The following is a 22,241-nucleotide window of genomic DNA, read 5'->3' as shown; positions in this document are numbered from 1 at the left end:
ATACAGTGAACCCTCATTTATCACGGGGGTTACGTTCCAAAAAGAACCCGTGATAGGCGAAATCCGTGAAGTAGTCAGCTTTATTTTTTTACAGTTATTATACAATACTGCACTTGGGGGAGCGCTGCAGCTGCAGCCAGGTGGACGCCGCGGCGGTACTCTTGCCTCAGAGAGCTGGCCGGCTGAATCAATTGGAGCAGTAGGGGGTGGGGAAGGCTCGCGCCGGCGCTCTTATCCTGGGGAGTGCGGCTGCGGTGGCCGGTTGACGTCGGGGGGAAAGAATAAGGCTGCTCCGTCGGCTCCGTCTTTCAGGGTGTCTCACTACATGGAGACCAAGGAGAGAAATGATTCAGCGCTCCACAGCAGGCAGCGCTGGCCTGTATGGCAGAGGAGACGAGGCGCGGAGACTGTTCACATTGGTCAGTCCCTTAGCCAATCAGGATGCAGAACACAATGCAATAAAAAATCAGTGAAACAGCGACGCCGTGAAAGGTGACCCGCGTTATAGCGAGGGTTCACTGTATAACTAAACTTCTATGAATTGAGCATTTCTAAGGATTTTTTTCTAATAGTATAATTTAGGAGACAGAGGATAGACTGCTCGGCCTTAGCTGTCGCGCCCGGTGGGTCACCTGCGTCTGGATGAGCTCCTCTGTGGATCAGCAAACTCCGTACAAAGTCTCTTTTGGTCCAAAAAGTGTCCCACCTCAGCAGGGGGAGCAGAAAAGTCCCAACAGTCCAATCGTGGTCGTGCGACTGTCCTCAGAAGCACAAGCTGGAATACCAGTGATAAAGTCCCAGATGTCCTCAGGTTAGCGTGTGGCTGTTAAATGAGAGCAGCTCCTTGTTGCTGCCTCCGCTGCCTTCTGGGGTGTGGTGGATCCCTCTTTTCTCCTCTCAGTTGAATCGCAGACGATCGGGGCTCTTCTTTCGGCAGAGCGTGGTCTTTTCTTGAACAAAGTCAGAACAATTTTTTATCCAACGATGTCCTCAAAGAACTCTGCAGCCGAAGTCCAATGATGTCCTCAGCGAACTGTGGAGCCGAAGTCCAATGATGTCCTCAAAGAACTCTGCAGACAAGGTCCAAGTCCGGCAACAACTCCTTGGCAGTTCCGGGGGAAACTCAGAATATAGTGTCTCTGACTCTCTTTTTTTTTTTTTTTTATACTTAATTTTTATTGGTCTTTTTCATTTTCCAAAAAAGTAAACAAGTAAACAAGAACATAACAATTACAGTCGACATAAAAAGCTTGCATTATTATAGTTGACATACGTCTACATATAATGGCATGTCCACATATTTAATACTCGTAGTGTCCGCAACAGTAAATTCAACTGTGTTAAACATTTTGATAATGTCTTATCCATTTGCCCCATCTGGCGGAGTAAAGGTCCGATTGTAGTCTCAACATAAATGTTAACCTTTCCAAATTGTGTGTTTCCTTTGTAATTTCAATCCAGTCCTCAACACATGGTGGATTGTACTGAAGCCATTTGCGAGTGATTGCCTTCTTTGCTGTAGCAATAAGAATTTTTAATAAATATTTGTCATTATTTGCAAAGCCTGTTGGTAGATCTCCCAAGTACAATATGAACATTGTTTGTGGTAATTTTAAACCTAAAATTTGTTCAATCAATGATCCAATCTCAGTCCAATAGGGTCTTATTCTATTGCATGACCAAAAAATATGGGTATGGTTTGCATTATCTTCACCACATCTCCTCCAACACGCAGAACTGGCTAAATTTATTCTCAGTTGCTGCTTTGGGGTTACAAAAAACCTTACCATGTTTTTCCAGCTGAACTCTCGCCAAATAGCAGAACAAGAAGTGGTATGTGCAGTCTCACATATATTGTCCCATTGTTCGAGTGATATAGCCGTATTTAATTCTTTCTCCCATCTAATTCTAATATAATCTGTGGAATTCCCTTCATTAGATAATAGGATCTGATAGAGTTTGGAAACAACAGAGTATTGTTTTTTCAAGTAGGCTTGAGATATTAGAATTATTAATTCATTGTGTTTAGTACATTCTAAATTTTGTAGTTTTGAGTTGACATAGTGTCTTAATTGTAGATATCTAAAAAAGTCTGTTGATTTCAAATTGTATTTTTTCTGGCATGTTTCAAAACTTGGTAGGATATTCTTGTCTATTATGCTACAATAGGTAGTTATTCCTTCATTTATCCAATATTTAAATCTTGAATCCATCTGATTCGGTTTGAAGTCTGAATCGAAGGCCGCCCATCTAAATATCCAAGACTCCTTCATGATTTTTAGTTCTTTTAATATTTGAAACCAAATTGATAACGTAAAAAATGTTATGGGAGAAAGTTCTTTTTGGTAGGATAGCGTTAATTTTTGATCCCCAATTAAAGTTTGTACAGGTATATTTCCGCAAGTACTCTCCATTTCCTTCCACCTTGCCTCACAAGTCTTGTCACACCACAGCACTATTGCTTTAAGTTGGGCGGCTAGATAGTAACTTCTGAGGTTTGGCAGAGAGAGACCTCCTTTTTCTCTACTAACTGTTAATGTTGTATATTTAACTCGCGGTTTTTGTCCTCTCCAGATAAATCGGGAGATTTGTTTATTCCAGTCATGAAACTGAGAAGCTGGGATATTGATTGGGAGTGACATAAATAAGTATAACAATCTCGGCAAGATGGACATTTTAATTATTTCAATTCTCGAATTAAAATTAAGAATATGATTTGTCCACCTTGTGAGATCTTCTTTAATCTTTTTATTAACGTCCTTATAGTTTTTTTTGTATAGATCTTCGGGAGAATCTGTCAGCCAAACGCCCAAGTATTTAAGAGTTTTCCGAGACCAATCAGATCGCAGCCTCTCTCTTAGTTCCATTGAAGGACAGTAATTAAAAGTCATAATTTGTGTTTTATTTATATTTAATTTGTATCCGGAGAAAGTACTGAATGTATTTAAAAGATTTAGCACCGTTAAGATGGACTGATCTGGGTTAGAGAGATATAACAGGATGTCGTCCGCATATAATGCAATTCTATGTTCTCTTGAATTGACCGTTATTCCTTGTATATTTTGAGTTTCCCTTATTGCTTGTGCTAATGGTTCGATGTAAAGTGCAAATAACGTTGGCGAGAGTGGACAGCCTTGACGTGTTGATCTTTCTAGTTTGATGTTGTTTGTCAAGCGTCCATTTATTTTAATTCTGGCTGTAGGGCCATTGTAGAGGGTTCGAATAGTATCAATTGAGGCATTTGAAAACCCAAATCTTTCTAAGACTAAGAACAAGTATTTCCAGCTTACACAGTCAAAAGCCTTTTCGGCATCTAAACTCAGCAGCACTGCTTTATGTTTTGTTGTTTGGATACTATTAATTATATGAAGAGACCGTCTGATGTTGTCTTGGGTTTGTCGGCCAGCAACAAATCCAGTTTGGTCCTCGTCAATTAGGTCTGCCACAAAATAATCTAGCCTATTTGACAAAATGGATGCATATAATTTATAGTCCTGGTTTAATATTGAGATTGGTCTATATGAGTTGCATAATGTTTTATCCTTCCCTTCTTTAGGTATTATAGTTATAATGGCCTCTGCCCAAGATGGTGGCATTATACTATTTTGCAGTGTCCAATTCATGCATCTAAGCAAAACAGGCACTAGTAACTCTTCAAATGTTTTATACCATTCTGCTGGCAGTCCGTCTGTACCTGGAGTTTTGTTATTTTTTAATTTTTTTAAGGTATTTTCCAATTCTTTCCGAGTAATCTGTTTAATTAGAGAATCATTCTGTTGTTTCCCAATTGATGGTAAGTCTAGAGAATTTAGAAACTTCTTAGTGTCTTCTATATTAGTCTGTTCTGGCTGTGTATATAATGTTTCATAATAGGTTTTAAATGCTTTATCTATTCCTTCTAAATCTTTTTCCAGGTCTCCGTTCTCTGGATTCTTTATTGCATAGACCGAATGCTGAATTTGTTTTTGCTTTAATTTACGAGCAAGTAATTTTGTAGACTTCGCTCCTATTTCATAGTGTGACTGTTTTAAAAATTTATATTTTCTATCCTCCTCTTCTTTATAGGCATCTGAGATTTCATTTCTAATTTGCCGAATTGCTTTCCAAATTTGATTAGTTGGAGTTCTGATATGTTTGTTTTCCATTTCTTTTAGTCTTGTATTCAATTCTTTTAGGTGTTTTTCTTTTTGTTTCTTAATTGCTGAGCTTAATGCGATAATTTTGCCTCTAATGACTGCCTTCAATGTATCCCAGAGAATATTGGGATTAACTTCTTCATTGTCATTCAGCTCTAAATAATCTTTAATCTCTGTTTTGATCTGATTGATGAATGTTTTATTATTTAGCAGACTGGTATTTAATCGCCATATTGTCTTCTTCGGTCTATTGTCCAAATGAACTACCAAATGTATTGGTGAGTGGTCAGACAGCCCTCTAGTGCCAATTTCACAACTACTTATTCTATGTCTATCATTATTGAACATAAAAATGTAATCGATTCTTGAATATACTCCGTGGGGAGGAGAAAAAAAAGTATAATCTTTATCATGAGGATGCATCTCTCGCCAAACGTCTAACAAGCCCAAGTCATTCATACTTTGTTTCAGCAATTTACTTTGTGGGGTTACCAATCTTTTTGTGTTTGTTGTGTTATTTTTGTTCAATATAGTATTAAAGTCACCTGTACATATTAATACACCCTGCGTTTCAGATGAGATAATTTCAAGGATTTTCTTTAACACAGTAGTATTGTAGTCTGGTGGTAGATAAACTGAAAGAAGAGTGACTAATTTACCTTCTATTTTACACTGTACCAGTATATATCTGCCTTCCTCATCCTTGATTTGTTTGACATATTCAAAATGTATACTATTATGTATTAACACAGCTACTCCTCTTTTATGCCCGTTTTTGTAAGAGCTATAAAAAGTATTACTAAGTCCGAATTTCTTTAGCTTTTCATGTTCATCTAGTGTTAAATGTGTTTCTTGAAGTAACATAATTTGTATTTTTTCCTTTTTTATCCAAGACATCACTCTGCTCCTTTTTACTGGACTATTGAGACCATTAACATTCCATGAGGCTACTCTGTAGGTGTTACTCATCATAAATCATGCAATAACAAATGTCGACTGTATGAACAAACTTAAGCCTTGGAAAACAGAACAATAACAATAACAAAAAAATGACAATTTCCACCCCCTGGGCCAGTCTTAGCCCTTCCAACCATAACTTTAAGTGTCCACAGTATAGGAGAAAAAATCCCACATGAAGTGGGGGCTCCTTCTCTGCTCTACGCAAAGTTCCTCTCATTGAGCTAAACTAAAGATGTCAAAATACCAGTCTTTCCTTTAATCCCAGTCAGAATTACTGTATATCCAGAAATTAAGATAGTGTGAATTAACATTTATGTCTGGTGAAGTCCAACCTCGAAATCAAGATCTTTATAGTGGCCATGGTTATAATAAGCCTAAATGTTAATTATAAATATACAAGGGATAGTATGAGGTCTTACGTCTTGCTTCTTGTTGGCTCAGATAAAGTTTAGTCCGTCTTTTCTTGTCCTCGGTGGAATGATCGAAGCCTCTCGCGGATCCGGATTGAGCGTGCCTCTTCTACTCTCTCCCAATGTGCGCCGCCTGTGAGAGTCTGTTCCCAGTCAGTGTTCGGAGGCGCACGCGGTAGGTTCACGGAGTAGCCTCTCCTCCTCAGTTCGGCGGCCGCTTCTTCTGCGGTGTTGTACATGCACGGGCCATCATTCCAGTGGATTCTCATTCGTGCAGGGTAAGGAGTTTGGAAGCGGACTTTGGCCTCTTTAAGAGTCTTCTTTATCTCCTTGTATTCTTTCAATTTATTATACACATCCGTAGGCATGTCGTGAGCAAATGTAATCACCTTCCCATCGTAAATAACTTTCTTCGACCAAGCTAAAGTAAGGACTTTGTCTTTGATATCAAATCTCTGAAAGTTTACCACAATCGATCTTGTTGTTTGGTTGTCTTGGGGTCGCGGTCTTGAAGCACGATGTGCTGTTTGAATCTGAAGGTCCACCTCTTCTTCAATGGGAAGCTCCTTCTTTAAAAAGCTATTCATGAAGGCGATCATGTCGTCTTTCTCAGCGCCTTCCTTAATTCCATATATTCGGATATTATTACGGCGAGACCTGCCATCTAATCCGGTCACTTGGGTTAGTAAAGCTTTTTGCTGTGCAAGGCAATGTCGGAGTGCGCCCCTGAGATCTGTGTTTGCAGATTCCAGTTCATTAATTCGCTGCTCAGCCTCAGTCAACCTTGTAGCTTGATTTCGTACATCTACAGTCAGATTTTGAAGCTTCTGATTCATATCAACTTTTAGGCTAGTGAGCTCTTGTTTAAGTTCGTCCTTCATTTCTGTTATGTTGTTCGACAGTGCCAAAATAGCTTTGGCCGTAGTTAACTCTCCCTCCTCCTCAGTAGTTAGCATGGTCCCACTAGCTCCATTAGCCTCATCTTCGACGTCTTTTTCTGTATTTTCGGTTAATCCACTTCCCCCTTGAATGTTTTTTTGGGGTGGTTTAATTCTTCCCCCAGGCATTGTATTCCAGTTTTAGGGTCACAGCTTCTGTTTTCTCGAGTTACCTGGGGTTTTTGCGTTGTCTGACTGGGATCGGTAAAAAGTTATTCCGCCATCTTGAAGCTCCCCGGAAGTCGTCCTCTGACTCTCTTTTTTTATACTCTGATCCTCCAATGCACACACACTATCTGTTCACTCAGTTTCCTAACTCCATGGACTTACACACACATTTACTTATTTAACACATACACTTAGTGACACACTTATCACCATGTGATAAGTGTGTCAGTAACTAACACATACACATCTTTCATGAGCATTTCATAACCATATTTGGAACTGTGCTTGCACCCTGCAGGGCCCTGCATCCTGCAGGACTCCGCACTATGCAGGGCTTTCTGCAGGACAATCCTCTGCAGAGCAACTCTCTACAGAGCTGCCCAGAACTTTCCAGTGTTGACCAATTCTTTAGTTCTGCTTTTTTGCAAGTGCACAGTTAAAAATCAACTTCTCCTTTTCATACACAGTGCTTTTCTACTCATAATCATTTCCCTTAATCATTTTGTCTTTGTATGATCATAGTACTCATTTTACTTCATCTCTTTCAATCATTATGTTTCATAAAAATCAGCCTATGAAAAACATCCTTTACTCAAGCATAATCATATGGTTAACTTATATAGTTTCCCTTTTAACTTTTGATTGGTCTGCTTAAAACCTATGTTTTGGTAGCGGTTACTCCTGGGATCTCAAAGAACTAGGCCCCATTTGACAGCAAGCATGGTCAGGTCATAATGAAAATAAAAATGCAACTCCGTAACAATGTTAGTGAAAATTTAACTAGGCATTTCATTTGGAAAGACAGACATCAAATATGACAAAGTCACAGTCTTTTACATGTAAAACAACCTGATAAATATCAGTTACTATTCTCTTTGTTTAATATGGTGGTGCACATATAGTTTTGCAAAATTAATATTTGCATTTAATGTGTTCATATTTGCAAGTCAAATTCCACTGTTGCTTAGTTTTTGGAAAAGCTAGTTTCCATTACATTTTCAAAGACACGTTAAGGTAGTCAACACTGCTTAAATATAGAAATAATTCTGTTCTATTAATAATATTTTTAACCGGGTCAAATTTTATTTCCTGTTGTCAAGTAAGATGCAGATGTTGAGGTCTCAGAAAGGACTCAGGCTCATTATCGCCCTAAGGTAACAAAGGTTTTGAAGGAGACAAATAAAGATCTTAAGAAGAAACATTATAAGTTAACCATATGATTATGCTTGCTGAAATATATATACATTTTTAAAGTGTTGATTTGATTAAAGTAATGATTCAGATGATTTATTATGTTCGGATTGAGAGGAATGATTTAAGAAGTGATTCTGTGTGAAGTAATCCTTGTTTAGGCTCTGTGTGTGCGTACAGGCCTCATAGGCTTTGTGTGTCCAGGCCTTAAGAAAGCAGAAGTGCAGAAAACAACAATCACCATGACTCGGCAGCCACAATGACATTGCAGCCTCCTCGGAAAAAAGGGAAGTTTGGGAAAAACCCAAGAGGGCTGGCTGAAATGTGTGTGTGTTAAACAGAATGTGGACACTGTGTATTTGCTGTAACAACATGACTTCTGTATTACTGCTGTATGTGATGACAAGTCGATTGCATAAGTTAGACGGTGTCAGAGGGCGTACCTAGCCAGAGATGTGTGTAGAGGAGAGCGTATAAGAGCGGCAGCACAGAAGGGTTAGACGGGAGATGTTCGCCGGAGCTGCAAGAAGAGCTGCAAAGGGAACTTGGCCGGAGTTCTGAAGAATCTTCACCTTCCTCTATTGCCCTAGAGACGGGAAGACGATGTGGGACTTAGGCTCCAGAGATCGCTGAGGACATCGTTGGAAGCAAAGTCTTTTTCTGACTTTGTTCAACAAGCGAAGACCACACACTGCCAAACGGAGAGTCCTAAGAGGTTCTGCAGTTATCCAGAAGAAACCAATAGAGGGGAGAACCGACTACACCCGAAGAGGTAAAGGAGGCAACAGCACTGGGCTGTTCCCCTCCCCGGGGCTGGGAGACCCAGTGACCCACTACAGCCTGAACAGACGAGGGTTTTCCATCACCACCAAACCACAGAGAAGACAGCTGGGGCGTAAGCACTAACGTTCCAGCCGATTCCAGAGATAACTGCCAGACCACGATTGGCTTACAGGATTCCTCCGCTCCCCCCTGCCGAGGGATAAGATCCTTTTGTCCACAAAGAAGACATCGTAACGAGTCCTCTGGACAACTGAGGACTCCTCCCAGACGCAAGTCAAGACCAAGTGATACGGTAGTGGCCACGCTGTTCGCTCTCTTTCCTAAATTTAATAACTAGAGAAGATTGTGAGGTACGCTCAATTTAGTTACTTTAGTATAATTTTTAATCAGAAATAATTAATTGTTTTAATCATGAATTGATGCTGTGCCCTTGCTAAACTTGCTTAATAAAACGCTTTACTGCATTTAAAGAGAAGCCTAATGAAATTATTATAAACCACTAAAAATCTGCATAGTGGTAAAAAGTTAAGTTGATTGTGTGCATTCAATCCAATGGTTCTTAAAGGTTACTTAGTCCAAAGTGAGAGTGTTTAAACATTACCCCTGAGGTTAGTTCTTTCCAAACCTCTAAAACGAACCCAGGAATAGCACCAAGTGCATGCAAGTCCTTAGAGAGAAGCTGACCGATAACGAATGTGAATGATAGATCAATTCTACTACTTAGAAAGGCTGCTTGGTGGGATAGCATTTATCAGATAAGAGGGGTGAGACATTCGGAAGCAAGGCAGTCAGAACCTGGGCGAGTGTCTCTCGACTCCAGCTTAATTTATTCTGCTGAAACCTGTTCGGTGGAATACTAATAGGCAGATAGAATCTAACCCTTTAAACGGAGAGCTGGACCAAATTTAACCTGAGGTAAGGGTTAAAAAAGGCTAGACTGGCGAACACTGTTCACTAAGATGGCGCTGTACGAGCAGCAGCTGGTTACGGGAGCTCTCAACCCTTTTTTCTTTCTTTTCGTTTTTTCTATTGTAAATAGGCACTTTTTCCTATTTTTCCTGAAAGTGGGTGAAGCTTTGTGCAATCGTGCATATAGGAAACCTACTTTTATCACACTTTTATTCGGAGTTGTGCTGTTTTTTGCACTTTTTGGACTTGCTTCAGGTGAGCCCTCTGGACACAGTGGCGGCCGCTCTGAGGAACAAAGACGCTACACACATGAGACCCTTCTCGGCCTCCGCAGCTCATCCTTTCTCTACACGGAGAGGCCCCATGTCCCCGCGGAGATACGGAGGAAAAGAAGAGGCTGCAGAGGAGGACGGCGAAAGCGCAGGACTTATTTTCCCTCTATCATCATGGGGAACGTCCTCTCGATCACCAACAAGGTAGAGGAGCTGGCCACGCTGACGCGGCTGAAGGAGCATCGTGAGTGTAGCCTCATGTGTTTCACGGAGACGTGGCTGAATGGACATACACCGGACTCTGTGGTTTCCCTGAACGGTTTTACACTCGCGCGCGCGGACCGGAACGCGGTGGGAAGCGGCAAAAAGTCTGGGGGAGGACTGGCTGTGTACGTGAATGAGCGGTGGTGTAACCCAGCAAACGTGCATGTGAAGGAACAGCTGTGCACGCGGGACTTGGAGATGCTTACGGTGGCGCTGCGGCCGTATTATCTACCGAGGGAGTTCTCGCACGTGATTGTGTTTTGCCTATACATCCCACCATTAGCTCATGCAGGGACAGCGTGTGAAAGACTCCACAGCGCCGTGAGCGAAGCCCAGAGCCGCCATCCCCGGGCGCTTGTCCTGATCAGTGGAGACTTCAACCACGCCTCCCTCTCTGCCTTTCTCCCAACTTTCACACAGTATGTCACGTGTCACATGCGGGGCGACAAGACACTGGACTTACTGTATGTGAATGTGAAAGGCGCCTACACCGCTGCCCCCCTCCCCCCACTGGGCCGTTCGGACCACAACCTGGTTCATCTGCTCCCCCACTACACACCCAAGGTGAGAAGAGGACCTGTGCAGAAGAGAACTGTGAAGGCATGGACAGATGAGGCCAGTGAGAGACTCAGAGACTGTTTCCAGACCACAGACTGGAGCGTGCTCTACAGTCCTCATGGAGACGACATCGATGGCCTCACGCATTGCATCACAGATTACATCAACTTCTGCGTGGACAGCACTGTGCCAACTCGGACGGTACGGTGCTTCTACAACAACCACCCCTGGGTCACCCCTGAGCTCAAAGCCCTCCTGAACCAGAAGAAACGGGCTTTCATCTCAGGGGACAGAGAGGAGCAGAAGAGAGTACAGCGTGAGCTCCAGTGGTGGATCAGAAGGGCCAAGAAGGACTATGGGAAGAGGCTGGAGGAGAAGCTGGTTCAGAACAACGCGCGGGACGTGTGGAGAGGACTTAAGAACATTTCTGGACATGGACAGAGTGCCAGAGGGACAGCTGATGGAGACCAGCGCAGGGCGGACGAGCTGAACTGTTACTTTAACAGATTTGACTCTCCCCACACCCCCTCTGCCCCCTTTCCTGCTCCCCCCTCTTCACACATCCCCAGCCCAGCAGACTCTCCCCTTCCTGCGACACCTTCACCGGCCCCCAACTCACCCTCACGGACTACTCCCACCCCCTGCAGCCCACCTCACTCCCCCCCTCACTCCCCCCTTTCCTTCACACCGGACCAGGTGAGGAGAGAGCTGAGGCGACTGAAGCAGAGGAAATCTGCTGGACCAGACGGCATCAGTCCCAGGCTGCTGAGGACCTGCGCAGACCAGCTCTGTGAGGTCCTCTGCCACCTCTACAACCTGAGCCTCAGCCTGGAGCGGGTCCCCGTCCTGTGGAAAACCTCCTGTGTGGTCCCAGTTCCTAAAACAGCTCACGCCAAGGAACTGGCCCACTACAGACCTGTCGCCCTCACCTCCCACCTCATGAAGACCATGGAGAGGCTCCTCCTCCACTACCTCCGCTCAGTGGTGAGCTCCGACCTGGACCCGCTGCAGTTTGCCTACAGGCCCAACATGGGGGTAGAAGACGCTGTCATCTACCTGCTGCAGCGAGCGCTCACTCACCTGGAGAGCGCCGGCAGTGCTGTGAGAGTCATGTTCTTTGACTTCTCCAGCGCCTTCAACACCATCAGGCCGGCGCTGCTGCGGGGGAAGCTGGTGGACGCGGGAGTGGATGGACATCTCGCTGCCTGGACCACTGACTACCTCACTGACCGTCCACAGTACGTGCGGCTGCGCGGCTGTGAGTCAGAGGTGGTAGTCTGCAGCACGGGGGCGCCCCAAGGCACCGTCCTCTCGCCCTTCCTCTTCACCATCTACACCTCGGACTTCACCTACAACACGGACAGCTGCCATCTCCAGAAGTTCTCTGATGACTCCGCCATTGTGGGCCGTGTGTCTGAGGGGAACGAGCTGGAGTATCGGTCGGTCATCATGGACTTTGTGGACTGGTGTGAGCGCAACCATCTGTGCCTCAACACCAGTAAGACGAAGGAGATGGTGGTCGATTTCAGGAGAAGGACACTCCCACATCCACCAGTGAACATCCAGGGGCAGGACATTGAAACAGTGGACAGTTTCAAGCACCTGGGTGTTCACCTCAACAATAAACTGGACTGGTCCCACAACACTGATGCTCTGTACAAGAAGGGCCAGAGTCGCCTCCACCTTCTGAGGAGGCTGAGGTCCTTCGGAGTGTGCAGACCTCTACTAAGGACTTTCTACGACACTGTGGTAGCCTCTGCTTTCCTCTACGCTGTCGTCTGCTGGGCCCCGGGCAGCACAGAGCGGGACATGAAGAGACTGAACAAGCTGACCAAGAGGGCCAGCTCTGTCCTTGGCTGCCCACTGGATTCTGTGATGGATGTGGGTGAGAGGAGGATGTTGACCAAGCTCTCATCCATCATGGACAACAGCTCCCACCCACTGCACCGGACTGTAGTGGAGCTGAGCAGCTCCTTTAGCACAAGACTCAGACACCCTCAGTGCAAGAAGGAGCGCTACCGCAGGTCCTTCAACCCCACTGCCATCAGACTGTATAACACTACTGTGTAGTTGTTATTATGTGCAATATTTATTATCTTGTTCTTGCACTTTCGTGACTTTTGCACTCCTCTGTTTTTTGTTTCTAAGAGCCCTGTAATGTTAAATTTCTCCTTTGTGAGATTAATAAAGTCTATCTTATCTTATCTTATCTTACCTATCTGTGACCTCGCAGCAGGAAGTGACCTTTTTTGAGTAGAGTGCGGGGATAGAAGAAGAGGAGAAGATGGTGTTCAGTTTAAAGTAAGACACCCACTGGAAAGGAATGGACTTGTTTTTACACCTTTTTTGAATCTTTTTTTGTTGTTGTTGTTGAGGACTGCTTGAGAACTTTTGTGTGGTAGTATGACTGGATTTTTCTTCTCAGGAATACTCTGGTAGCATAAAAACTGCAAATATTGTTAAATAATGAAAATTATACATTACCCAAGACAGTTACTATACATCAGATGTCTTTTTCACCATTGGTTTAATTGTGTCTACTTAAAGGGTTGATTACCTTATCAATGTAGTCATAAAGTCTTATTATGAGTCTATGGTGAGAGAGTTACTATCCTATCCTGTCTACCTTTGGTCGCCAACATGATCCATGTACACATCCTTCACTTCCCTCACTGCCCCAAGGTGCCCTGACTCTGCACACACCTCTCATAAGTTATAGCCACTAAATAACCACACACAGCGCACTGAGATGAAAGAATATGCCAGGCTTCTTTTTGTTTCTATATGTTTTCTTTGTCATGGGCAAGTGAGTTGCAGTGTTTTCCCTGTGTTTCTAGAGGCAATGAGGCTTAGGTTACGTTTACTAAAACTATGCAATGTACATGCATATTCACATAATTTTGGACTACTGCATTATGGATATAACAACATGAAATGTCACTGTGTGCATGTGTGTGTATGTGGTTGTATCAGATTGTAGTTTATCAATCATATTGGATGAAACCTTTCATGTGGAAGTCATGTTTGTGTCAAAACAATTGGTTGCATTTCGTTTTACCTCAGTAAAACGAAATGCAACCAACCAAAAGGTGTCACAATTTTTCCATTTTGTCCTCCAATATTATTTAAGCTTAAAAGCAAGAACTCCAGGAAGAGTAGCGACAGTTGAACAGTCCAGTGTAGACACACTAATGGTGATCTAAATTCAACTTAATACATTATCTTCGTATGTCGTAAATTAATGCACAGCTTGAATTGTGGCTTTGTGGATATAGGCTGTACCTCCACCTCTCCTTTATTCTCATCCCCCCATTAAAGTTCCTCTTTCAGTTTACAAATGAGCAACTTGTTCTGTTTAGTTCAAACAGTCAGCCTTGGTTTCAGCCTCTCTCAGCAGGGTGTCTCCTACAAACAATCAGCAGTATGGCAGGTCACAGTCATTTTCACTGTTAGTTATCTTTGTATCTTGTCATGATCACAAAACACTTGTTTAATCAGCTACTATCTCTCCCATGCCCTTTTTAGTGTCTGCACTCTCAGATCAATACAGCCCACCTTCAGCGATATCAGCAGTAGCAGCAGCCTCCTCACCAAGCCCTTCAACAGAAGCTGTTCAATGTATCCCATCAGGTCAAACATAGACTACCCCCTAACAAAGATATGAGGTGTGGACAATGATATATGTTGTGATTCCACGGTACATTCTTTATGACTATGGGTTGCTACAATTAAACTAGTTATATTGCAAGGTATGTTTTTTTTAACTTTGAGCGCCTGCCCTCCAACAGCCTCTGCACAGCCCTGGTCAGAACAGGGAACATGACACAGGTTTGTCCTCAATATATGGTAGTTTATATGTTACCATGCATCATTGACAACAGTAGGTGGCTAAACTGTTTTATCCAAAACAGTCTGAGTTCCACTCTGACCCATCTGACAATGGACAAGAGACGTCTGTTCTGTTTTTTGTGGTACCAGTACAAGGACCAGAGACCCTTTGGGTCCCATGGGTTGTCAGGCACAGGCAAGGATCAACTGCTGTGTATACAGAGTTCAGTTATTAAGATTCAGCCAACATTTTTCTCACAACTGCTAGAAGTGCCAAGCTCTCTTCACTTGCAGTGAGATCTGTAATTTATAGCAGCATCACAATGTGGGCAAAGAACTATAATGACTGAAGCATAACAATAATTTAAAACACAAGACTCCAATTATAAAAGAACCCAAACAACTACAATACAATGGATTACAATTGATGTGCTATATGATTCCTTTCTTGGATGCTCAGTGGTATCGGGGTTTATATGTGCAATAGCTGATCAAACACTGACTGATTTACTCGACTTTGCCTCATTAAAGTTATGGCATGATACCAACTGAAAAATAAAAGAACAAACTTATCACTTCCTGTAGCCAATTCAAATTTAAAACCCTTTGGCATTTTGGTGGACAGAGAAGCATCAAATTCCTTCAATTTTTTACTGTGAAATATCTGTAGGAATATATTGATAATATCAATATTGTGTAATATTTTAACCTGTATAGACAAGAAATGCCCAGGCAACAAGTACTTATCTGTGTTACCACAGACACACACACACACTGCTCACAAAAAGTTAGAGATATTTGACGGTGAAATTTATGGAAAAAGTTCACACTACAGTGGCATTGTATCATGATCTAAAGTAGAAGCTTGCAATGGTGATTTCCTCATCTTATACAATTTATTGAAACAATAGCCAGCAACAGCGGTGGATATACCACAACAAAAAATATCAGTCTCAATAACTTGCCATGTGCCTTGAGCATCAATTACAGCTTCACAACAACATCTCAAGCTGTTGACAAGTCAACTTATTGTCTGCTGAGGCATGGCATCCCACTCTTCTTAAGGTAAGGCTCAGGTCATTGAGGTTCTGGGGTACAGAGTTACGAGTCTCTACACAGCGACTCAGCTGATCCAATAGGTTTTCTATGCTGTTCCCAAATGATGCGACCTCGATGACTTGGGGCATTGTCGTACACAAGATGAAATTAGTTTAATTTCAAAATCAATGGTTTCTATTTTCTTTTTTACTTCACTTATTTGTTCTATGCTTTCATTTCAGCGTACGAGACATTAACATGCATAATTGCCAATAAAAAACTGAAAAAATTTAGGCTGCAGGCCCCTTTGTAGCAATTGAGCATCCTTTAAATGCCACACCCTATCTGAGTATTGTTTCTAACCATGTCCATTCCTTTGTGACCACAGTGGACCATCTTCTGATGGCTACTTCCAGCAGGATAATGCACCAAGTCATAAAGTGCAAATCATCTCAAACTGGTTTCTTGAACATGACATTGAGTTGGCTGTACTCCAATGGCCTCCACAGTCACCAGGTCTCAATCCAGCAGAGCACCTTTGGGATGTGGTGGAATGGGAGATTCGCATCATGGATGTGCAGCTGGCATATCTGCAGCAACAGTGTGATGCTATCATGTCAATGCTATCGTGCTATCATGTCAAATTCTCTGAAGAATTTTTCCAACACCTTGTTGAATGCATGCCATGAGGAATTAAGGCAGTTCTGCAGGAAAAAGGGGATGAAGCCTTTTACGAGAGCTATAAGTTTCCCATAGAGTACATCTCGAGATATCTGGAATATTGGCTATAAACTTAACCTCCACAAGAGCTAACTTCTTCCCATTAATTCACTGGCAAAAAATATTCCCCCGTTCTCTTTCCCTTTCAAATACGCTATAGACAGATTTAAATATCTGGGGGTGTATATTACAGACTCAATTAATTGACTTTTCTCCAAAAATTTCTCTCCTCTCATTGAGAGGTGTAAATTAGATTTTGACAGATGGTCTGGTCTCCCACTATGGTCGTGCTAACTTAGTTAAAATGGTTGTTTTACCAAAGTTTCTTTATCTGTTTTCACATATCCCCCGTCTTCTTAAAAAGAATCTTTTTAGATCGCTCGATCGAATCATAGGCTCCTTCCTATGGGGTAATAAAAATCCACGCATCAAAAGATCAGTGTTACAACTCCCTAAGGCTCTTGGTGGCTTAGCGGTGCGCAATTTCTTACACTATTACTGGTCCTGTAATATTCATAAATTTTTGCACTGGATTACCAACACATCAGATGAAAAGCATCCTGCATGGGTAGGTATGGAACTGGCATCTTCCAAACTTTCTCCCAGCTCCCTGTGACTGTCTCCAATTTTACCTCAAACCCAATGGTTACTAACTCTGTTAGGATTTGGATTCAAATTAGGAAAAGCCTAGGCCTCCACAGGGCTTCAGACCTTTCACCTATTGCAAACAATCACCTGGTTCTGCCCTCTTGCACTGATTTAACCTTTCAGACTTGGTCTGATAAAGGGATAACTAAATTTAAGGACCTTTACAACCAAGGGACTTTCATGTCCTTGTCAGAGCTCTCAGAGAAATTTGACTTGCCTAAATCTCACCTATTTCGTTTTTTTTCACATTTCATTCAGAACCAAAACTCCAAATTCCCTATTCGCCCCGCCCCCCCCCCCCCAGAAACTCTGGTTGACTCACTGTTAGCTTTTGATCCTGAACAAAAGCGACTTGTTTCCAGCATTTATAGCCTCTTCAATTCTACCACTGACAGCCCAGCTACTGGGCCCAAGGTTTCATGGGAGTAGGAGCTTGGAATCACAGTCTGATGATTATTGACAGTTGGTTCACTCTTCTTCAATTTGTGCGAAGCATGGCCTTTTACAATGTAAAGTTGTACACAAAGTTCACTACACTAATTCAAGGCTAGCTCGGATTTACCCCAAGATAACTGATTCACGTAATAGGTATAAACAATCTCCAGCCGACCATTCCCACGTTTTGGTCCTGTGCCAGGCTTGCCACATTCTGGTCTGAAATCTTCAAAATTCCCAGTACAGCATATAACATCACTATTTCTCCTGATCCTCTATTGCCGTTGTTCGGTACTCCCCTGGAGCCTCTTACCTCTAAAGTTGTACAAACTGTTTTTGCCTTTACCAGCCTACTGGCAAAGGTCACTCATACTCAACTGGAAAAATCCTCAACCTCCATCTCATGGTAGATGGGTGAAGGAGGTGTTACTGTCCATTAGACTTGAAAAGCTTAGATTTTCCCTTCATGGTTCCCTGAACTTATTTGAGAAGACTTGGAAACCTCTCTTAAACTATACTGAATCTTTGACATCCGTGCCTGATTGTGACGACTGAGCCCTCCCTTCATTTTATTTAATTTTTTTTAATTATTTTTTCTTTTTAAGAATTTTAGTACTTATTTTGATTATACTTTTTATGCTATTTACCCACTAATTTATCATTATTTTCCTTTTGTTTTTGTATTTGTTGTATGTACGTTGTGCTGGTTATACATTAAGAAGACTATTTTTGGGGGTGAGATGGAGGGGGAGGGTGGGAGATAAAAATATTGGAAAAACAATGATCATTTGGAAGCCCTCCGCCATACTGTATCATATGTCATGTTGATGTCAATGAAATTGCTTCCAATAAAGACAGTTCATTAAAAAAAAATTCATGGCAGATCTGCAATATAAAAAAATATCAACACAATTTGGGCAAGACCTTTATTACTTGTATTACTGTCATTAAAATCTAAATTAGTTTCAACCATTTTGAACTGGAAATATTTGTTAAAGTATGTAAGAAATGGATTAATTAAATAGTGTGGTGCATAGCTTAACATGAATATGAAATCTGAAAGCTGAACAGTACAACATATTTTTTGCTAAAAAGTACAAATTACAGCATAAATGGTATGACATGGGAAACCACAATATAAAAACAATGCTTCATATATGGCTTGCAGCTTATAGGTTTACTTAAGTCAATATGAAAGAGACAAAGAGACAGTCTGAATATGAGTATTTAAATGTAAATTTGCTGCAGTAACAATCTCTCTAAAAAAGTGATGCTGTTGTTACTGCAAACTACTGACTGCAGTAACTAAGAACAATGTGACTCACTATGGCCATAAATGTAAAATAAAAACTAAAAACCTACAAAAGCAAAATAATATTCACCACACAAGGTACAATACTGCAGTAAGGGCTAAAAAATACATTAGGATTTAACTTCAACACTAAACTGTCAGACACAAACACTTCACTGTTGTTGAAGTTAGCCCTAAATAAACTCAGAAAAACAGTTTAATAAACATTTTCTGTCATGATGAAATGGACTCCATGATGCAAAAATGGCCCATGAGGGTCAAACCTTAAGAGAAGGTATTGAATACAACTGCCACAAGAACTGTAAATATATGCATCCATAACACTTCACACACTGAGCTTTGTCATTCTCCCCTTAATAAACACCAACCTGCATCTTCATGTGGTGCCAGAGAAAATTATCTTCATGTCTGGATACTCCAGGTGTAAGTGGTGTAGGTTATTCATCATTGCTGCTGTGAGGGTTGATACAATTGTCACATCATCCCTACAGCAGTGGATGAGGTACTCCTCATCCAGGGACGGGATGAAGAAAGGTAGAAGCCTGTTCCACTTGAGACAGCTCAGCTACAGCTGAATGTTCATTAGTCCATGGGCCAGACCAGATATTGGTACCACCTCAGGTGACCAAACCAAAGTGGTACTAAAATTTACATTGGCTTAATATAAGTACATTAACATGTGATAGCCATTCCACACTGGCAGCTTTATCACTTATTTGTGAAACGGTCACATTTACCATAAACATTGTATTGCAATCCATTTAACTCTCTGAGCCCCACAGTTGCAAAATTATTTTTTTAAGGCTGTCCAACTGTACCCATTTCTGCCTGAATGTAGACAAACACTACATATCCCAGCACCCCACCCTCTGAACTGCAAAACTGCAACATTATTGGAATGTATTTTAGGAAAATATTATTACTGTGAGACATACCACATTCCAAGTTCAAACAACATGTCTTTCAATGACGCCCCCAGCTCTCTCTTCAGGAACAATTTCAATAATTTTCCAAACAAGTATTTGATCTGTAATATTTTTTCTTCATCTTTAAAGATTTTTAGTGATAAACAATTCAAATTATTTTAATAATTAAGTATAATACAGTTGATGACAAATTTATTAGCCACCTTATGAAATTTTTGTTTTGTTTATTTTTAAAATTCCAAGTGCTGTTAAATTTCAGCTGAATTTAATCTCAGCTTTTCCAAACATCCTAGTTTTATTTTAAATGCTGACACTGTTTTATTTTGCATACAGAAAAAATTATTTAACAAAAACCAAACACTACCAAGGTCAAAATTATTATCCCCCTTAAGAATTTACCTTTTTATTGAGCCAAACCACAAATCGGTGTTGTGCAATCATGTGCTTTAACTTTGTAATACTCACAGCTTGTAATCAATCAATCAAGTTAAAACTGGGGGTTGTCCTCCACTTAACACACAGTATAAAGACTTAAGGATTTGAGGTATTACTTGAGAAAGCATCATAACAAAAACAAAAAGAGAACCACCAAAACCCAAGTTAATGACTTAGAGAAGTCAGGAATTATAGTGTCAAAGAAGAAACAGAAATGGACTGAACCCAAACCCTCCACTTCTACAGAAGAGACATCTTCAAGCGAATATCCATTTGTCTGGTCTCCCGGACCGGAGGGGACCCGCCTGAGTATTTGGATCCATTCGTCTGGTCTCTCGGACGCAAATTTTGCACACTGCCTTCGTTTTGCAGTCCCTCCAGGAATTCACTATGTTGCGATCACGCGAAATCAACCAATCTCCACGAATTATGTGCAGCCTTGCAATTTTGTCCAATAACCGCAACTTTCCCGCAATTTTGGCCCGCCTCCCGAGAGTTCCACCAATCATAGCAGTTTCCAGCGCAAATGTATGCAAGTACGTCACCGAATTCACTTCCTGTTTATGGTTTGAAGATGCAGACATGTGTGTGACACTAATGTCTCTCATTTACCAACAAAAATTACTGTTGAAGACCGTGATAAACAATTAATTTACTGATGTTCTTCACCAAAGCGGAGCTAAACTGTTTTACACCCATGCAATATTGTGGTGGAATACAAAAAAAGTTTTAAAAAATCATCGATTGATACACTTTTTTTTTTTTTTTACACAAAACATATTAGAACGGCTGAAATGAGCGGACAACAGACCAGACAAATCACCATGACGGAAACTGTTGCATCCAGATCCGTTAAAGCACTGAAAGAATGAGGTAAATTAGTTTAATTATTCCACCAAAGAACACGGCGGAGTTATGTGACGATCAGCGTGTGTGAATCCTTCCTCTGTTACCAACATCACTCAAAAACGGACTCAGGGATTTAAATGAAGTTTTCAGGGTCGGTCAGAAATGACACAAAGACCAAATGATTAGAGTGATACGGCTTAAAGTTTGAATCCACGGATTTGTTAAGCGGCACGGTGTCTGATAGCGGCACGGTAACCATGGCAACAAGTGAACGCTAGGTCAGTGGCCCGCTGACGATCACATGATTGTGATCCTATAACAAATCTACGACTGTGGACGTATTGGAAATGACACAATGAACAACTGATTAAATTGTGTGGGTGTTTCTGAGTTCCATCAATTCCTGTCGCCCCCGTTTAGTTAGGTTACATATCTGGCTGTTTTGTGGAAATGGGTTGGAACGTTAAATAATGAATTTCAGAATAAATATAGTCAATTACAGTGTTGAAACATGTTCTACAAGCTGGAAAAAAATGCAGCTTTTTAGTAATTATCACTTCTCTCCCGCAATTTTATCTCAACAAATTAGCTTAAAACATCGCAACTTTAATCGCAATTTTTTAGAAAAGCTGCCGCGAATTCAGGCATTTTCGGCCGCAACAATCACGAAAAACGCCCGCGAAATCCTGGAGGGACTGGTTTTGTCTTCAGTTAAACTGAAGAATTCCCAAACAGCGGAGGTCTTTGGCATCTTGTCTTGTCTTTATGCAACGAAGTGAAGCGTGAAGTCAGCCGGCAGCCATCCGGCCATTTGGAATAATGGCCCTGGACACACCTCACAGAGGCTTAAAAGCTGAGGCAACACCAACTACCACCAGAACTGAAGAAGCCTTTTGGATGAGAGGTGAAACGTCTTCAAGGAACCTTCTTAAAGTCAAGTGGATTGATTTAAACTACTTTGCATGTTGTTGGATGCTTCAGTGCATCTGGAATTGGGAATCTTGTAAAGGGTGAAGGAATCATGAAGAAAGAAGGATATATGAAGATTTTGGAAGAAAATTTCCAGCAGTCAGCTGCAAAGCTGGGTCTGGGTCGTCACTTTGTCTTCCAGCATGACGACCCAAAATTTACATTGCTCTTGGTGAAGATCTACTTCCAGAAGACCAAAGTGAACGTTACTGACTAGCCTGTACAAAGCCCTGACTGGGATCCCATTGAAAATCCGTGGGGTCAACTGAAGACCAGGACCATCAGATCTGGAGGAGCTGAGAGATCTGTCAAAGAAGAACAAGCTGGGATTCCTTGGGAGATGTCAGAGACTCATTACAAACTACAATAAACAACTGGAAGCTGTTACCCAGCAAAAAGGAAACACAACTGACTATTAGCATCAAAGAGGCTAATAATGAACCTGGTAGTTTTTGGTTTTTGTTAAATAATCTTGTTTCTTTAAAATAAAAT

The 22,241-nt window shown here is 41.6% G+C and overlaps 2 protein-coding genes across 16 annotated transcripts in view; both read right to left on the bottom strand.

Annotated features, from left to right (window-relative positions):
* LOC127533172 (uncharacterized) overlaps positions 1–22,241 on the bottom strand; it is a 173,980-nt gene that overhangs the window by 16,276 nt on the left and 135,463 nt on the right. The window lies entirely within an intron of this gene.
* LOC110969635 (zinc finger protein 239-like) overlaps positions 1–22,241 on the bottom strand; it is a 36,857-nt gene that overhangs the window by 6,475 nt on the left and 8,141 nt on the right. For 7 of the 15 annotated variants that reach the window (XM_051945666.1, XM_051945669.1, XM_051945664.1 and 4 more), the window contains one exon: positions 18,939–19,211. The exons of 5 other annotated variants lie outside the window; for them this stretch is intronic. In XM_051945666.1, the coding sequence (XP_051801626.1) occupies positions 18,939–18,950 (12 nt within the window). In that variant the 5' untranslated portion in view covers positions 18,951–19,211. The remainder of the gene's footprint in view (positions 1–18,938; positions 19,212–22,241) is intronic. 3 more of the 15 variants (XM_051945665.1, XM_051945671.1, XM_051945673.1) reach the window with 3 other exon arrangements.

This window comes from Acanthochromis polyacanthus, chromosome 3, assembly GCF_021347895.1.
Source record: "Acanthochromis polyacanthus isolate Apoly-LR-REF ecotype Palm Island chromosome 3, KAUST_Apoly_ChrSc, whole genome shotgun sequence".
NCBI lineage: Eukaryota > Metazoa > Chordata > Actinopteri > Pomacentridae > Acanthochromis > Acanthochromis polyacanthus.
This window is presented reverse-complemented; position numbering and strand designations above follow the sequence as displayed.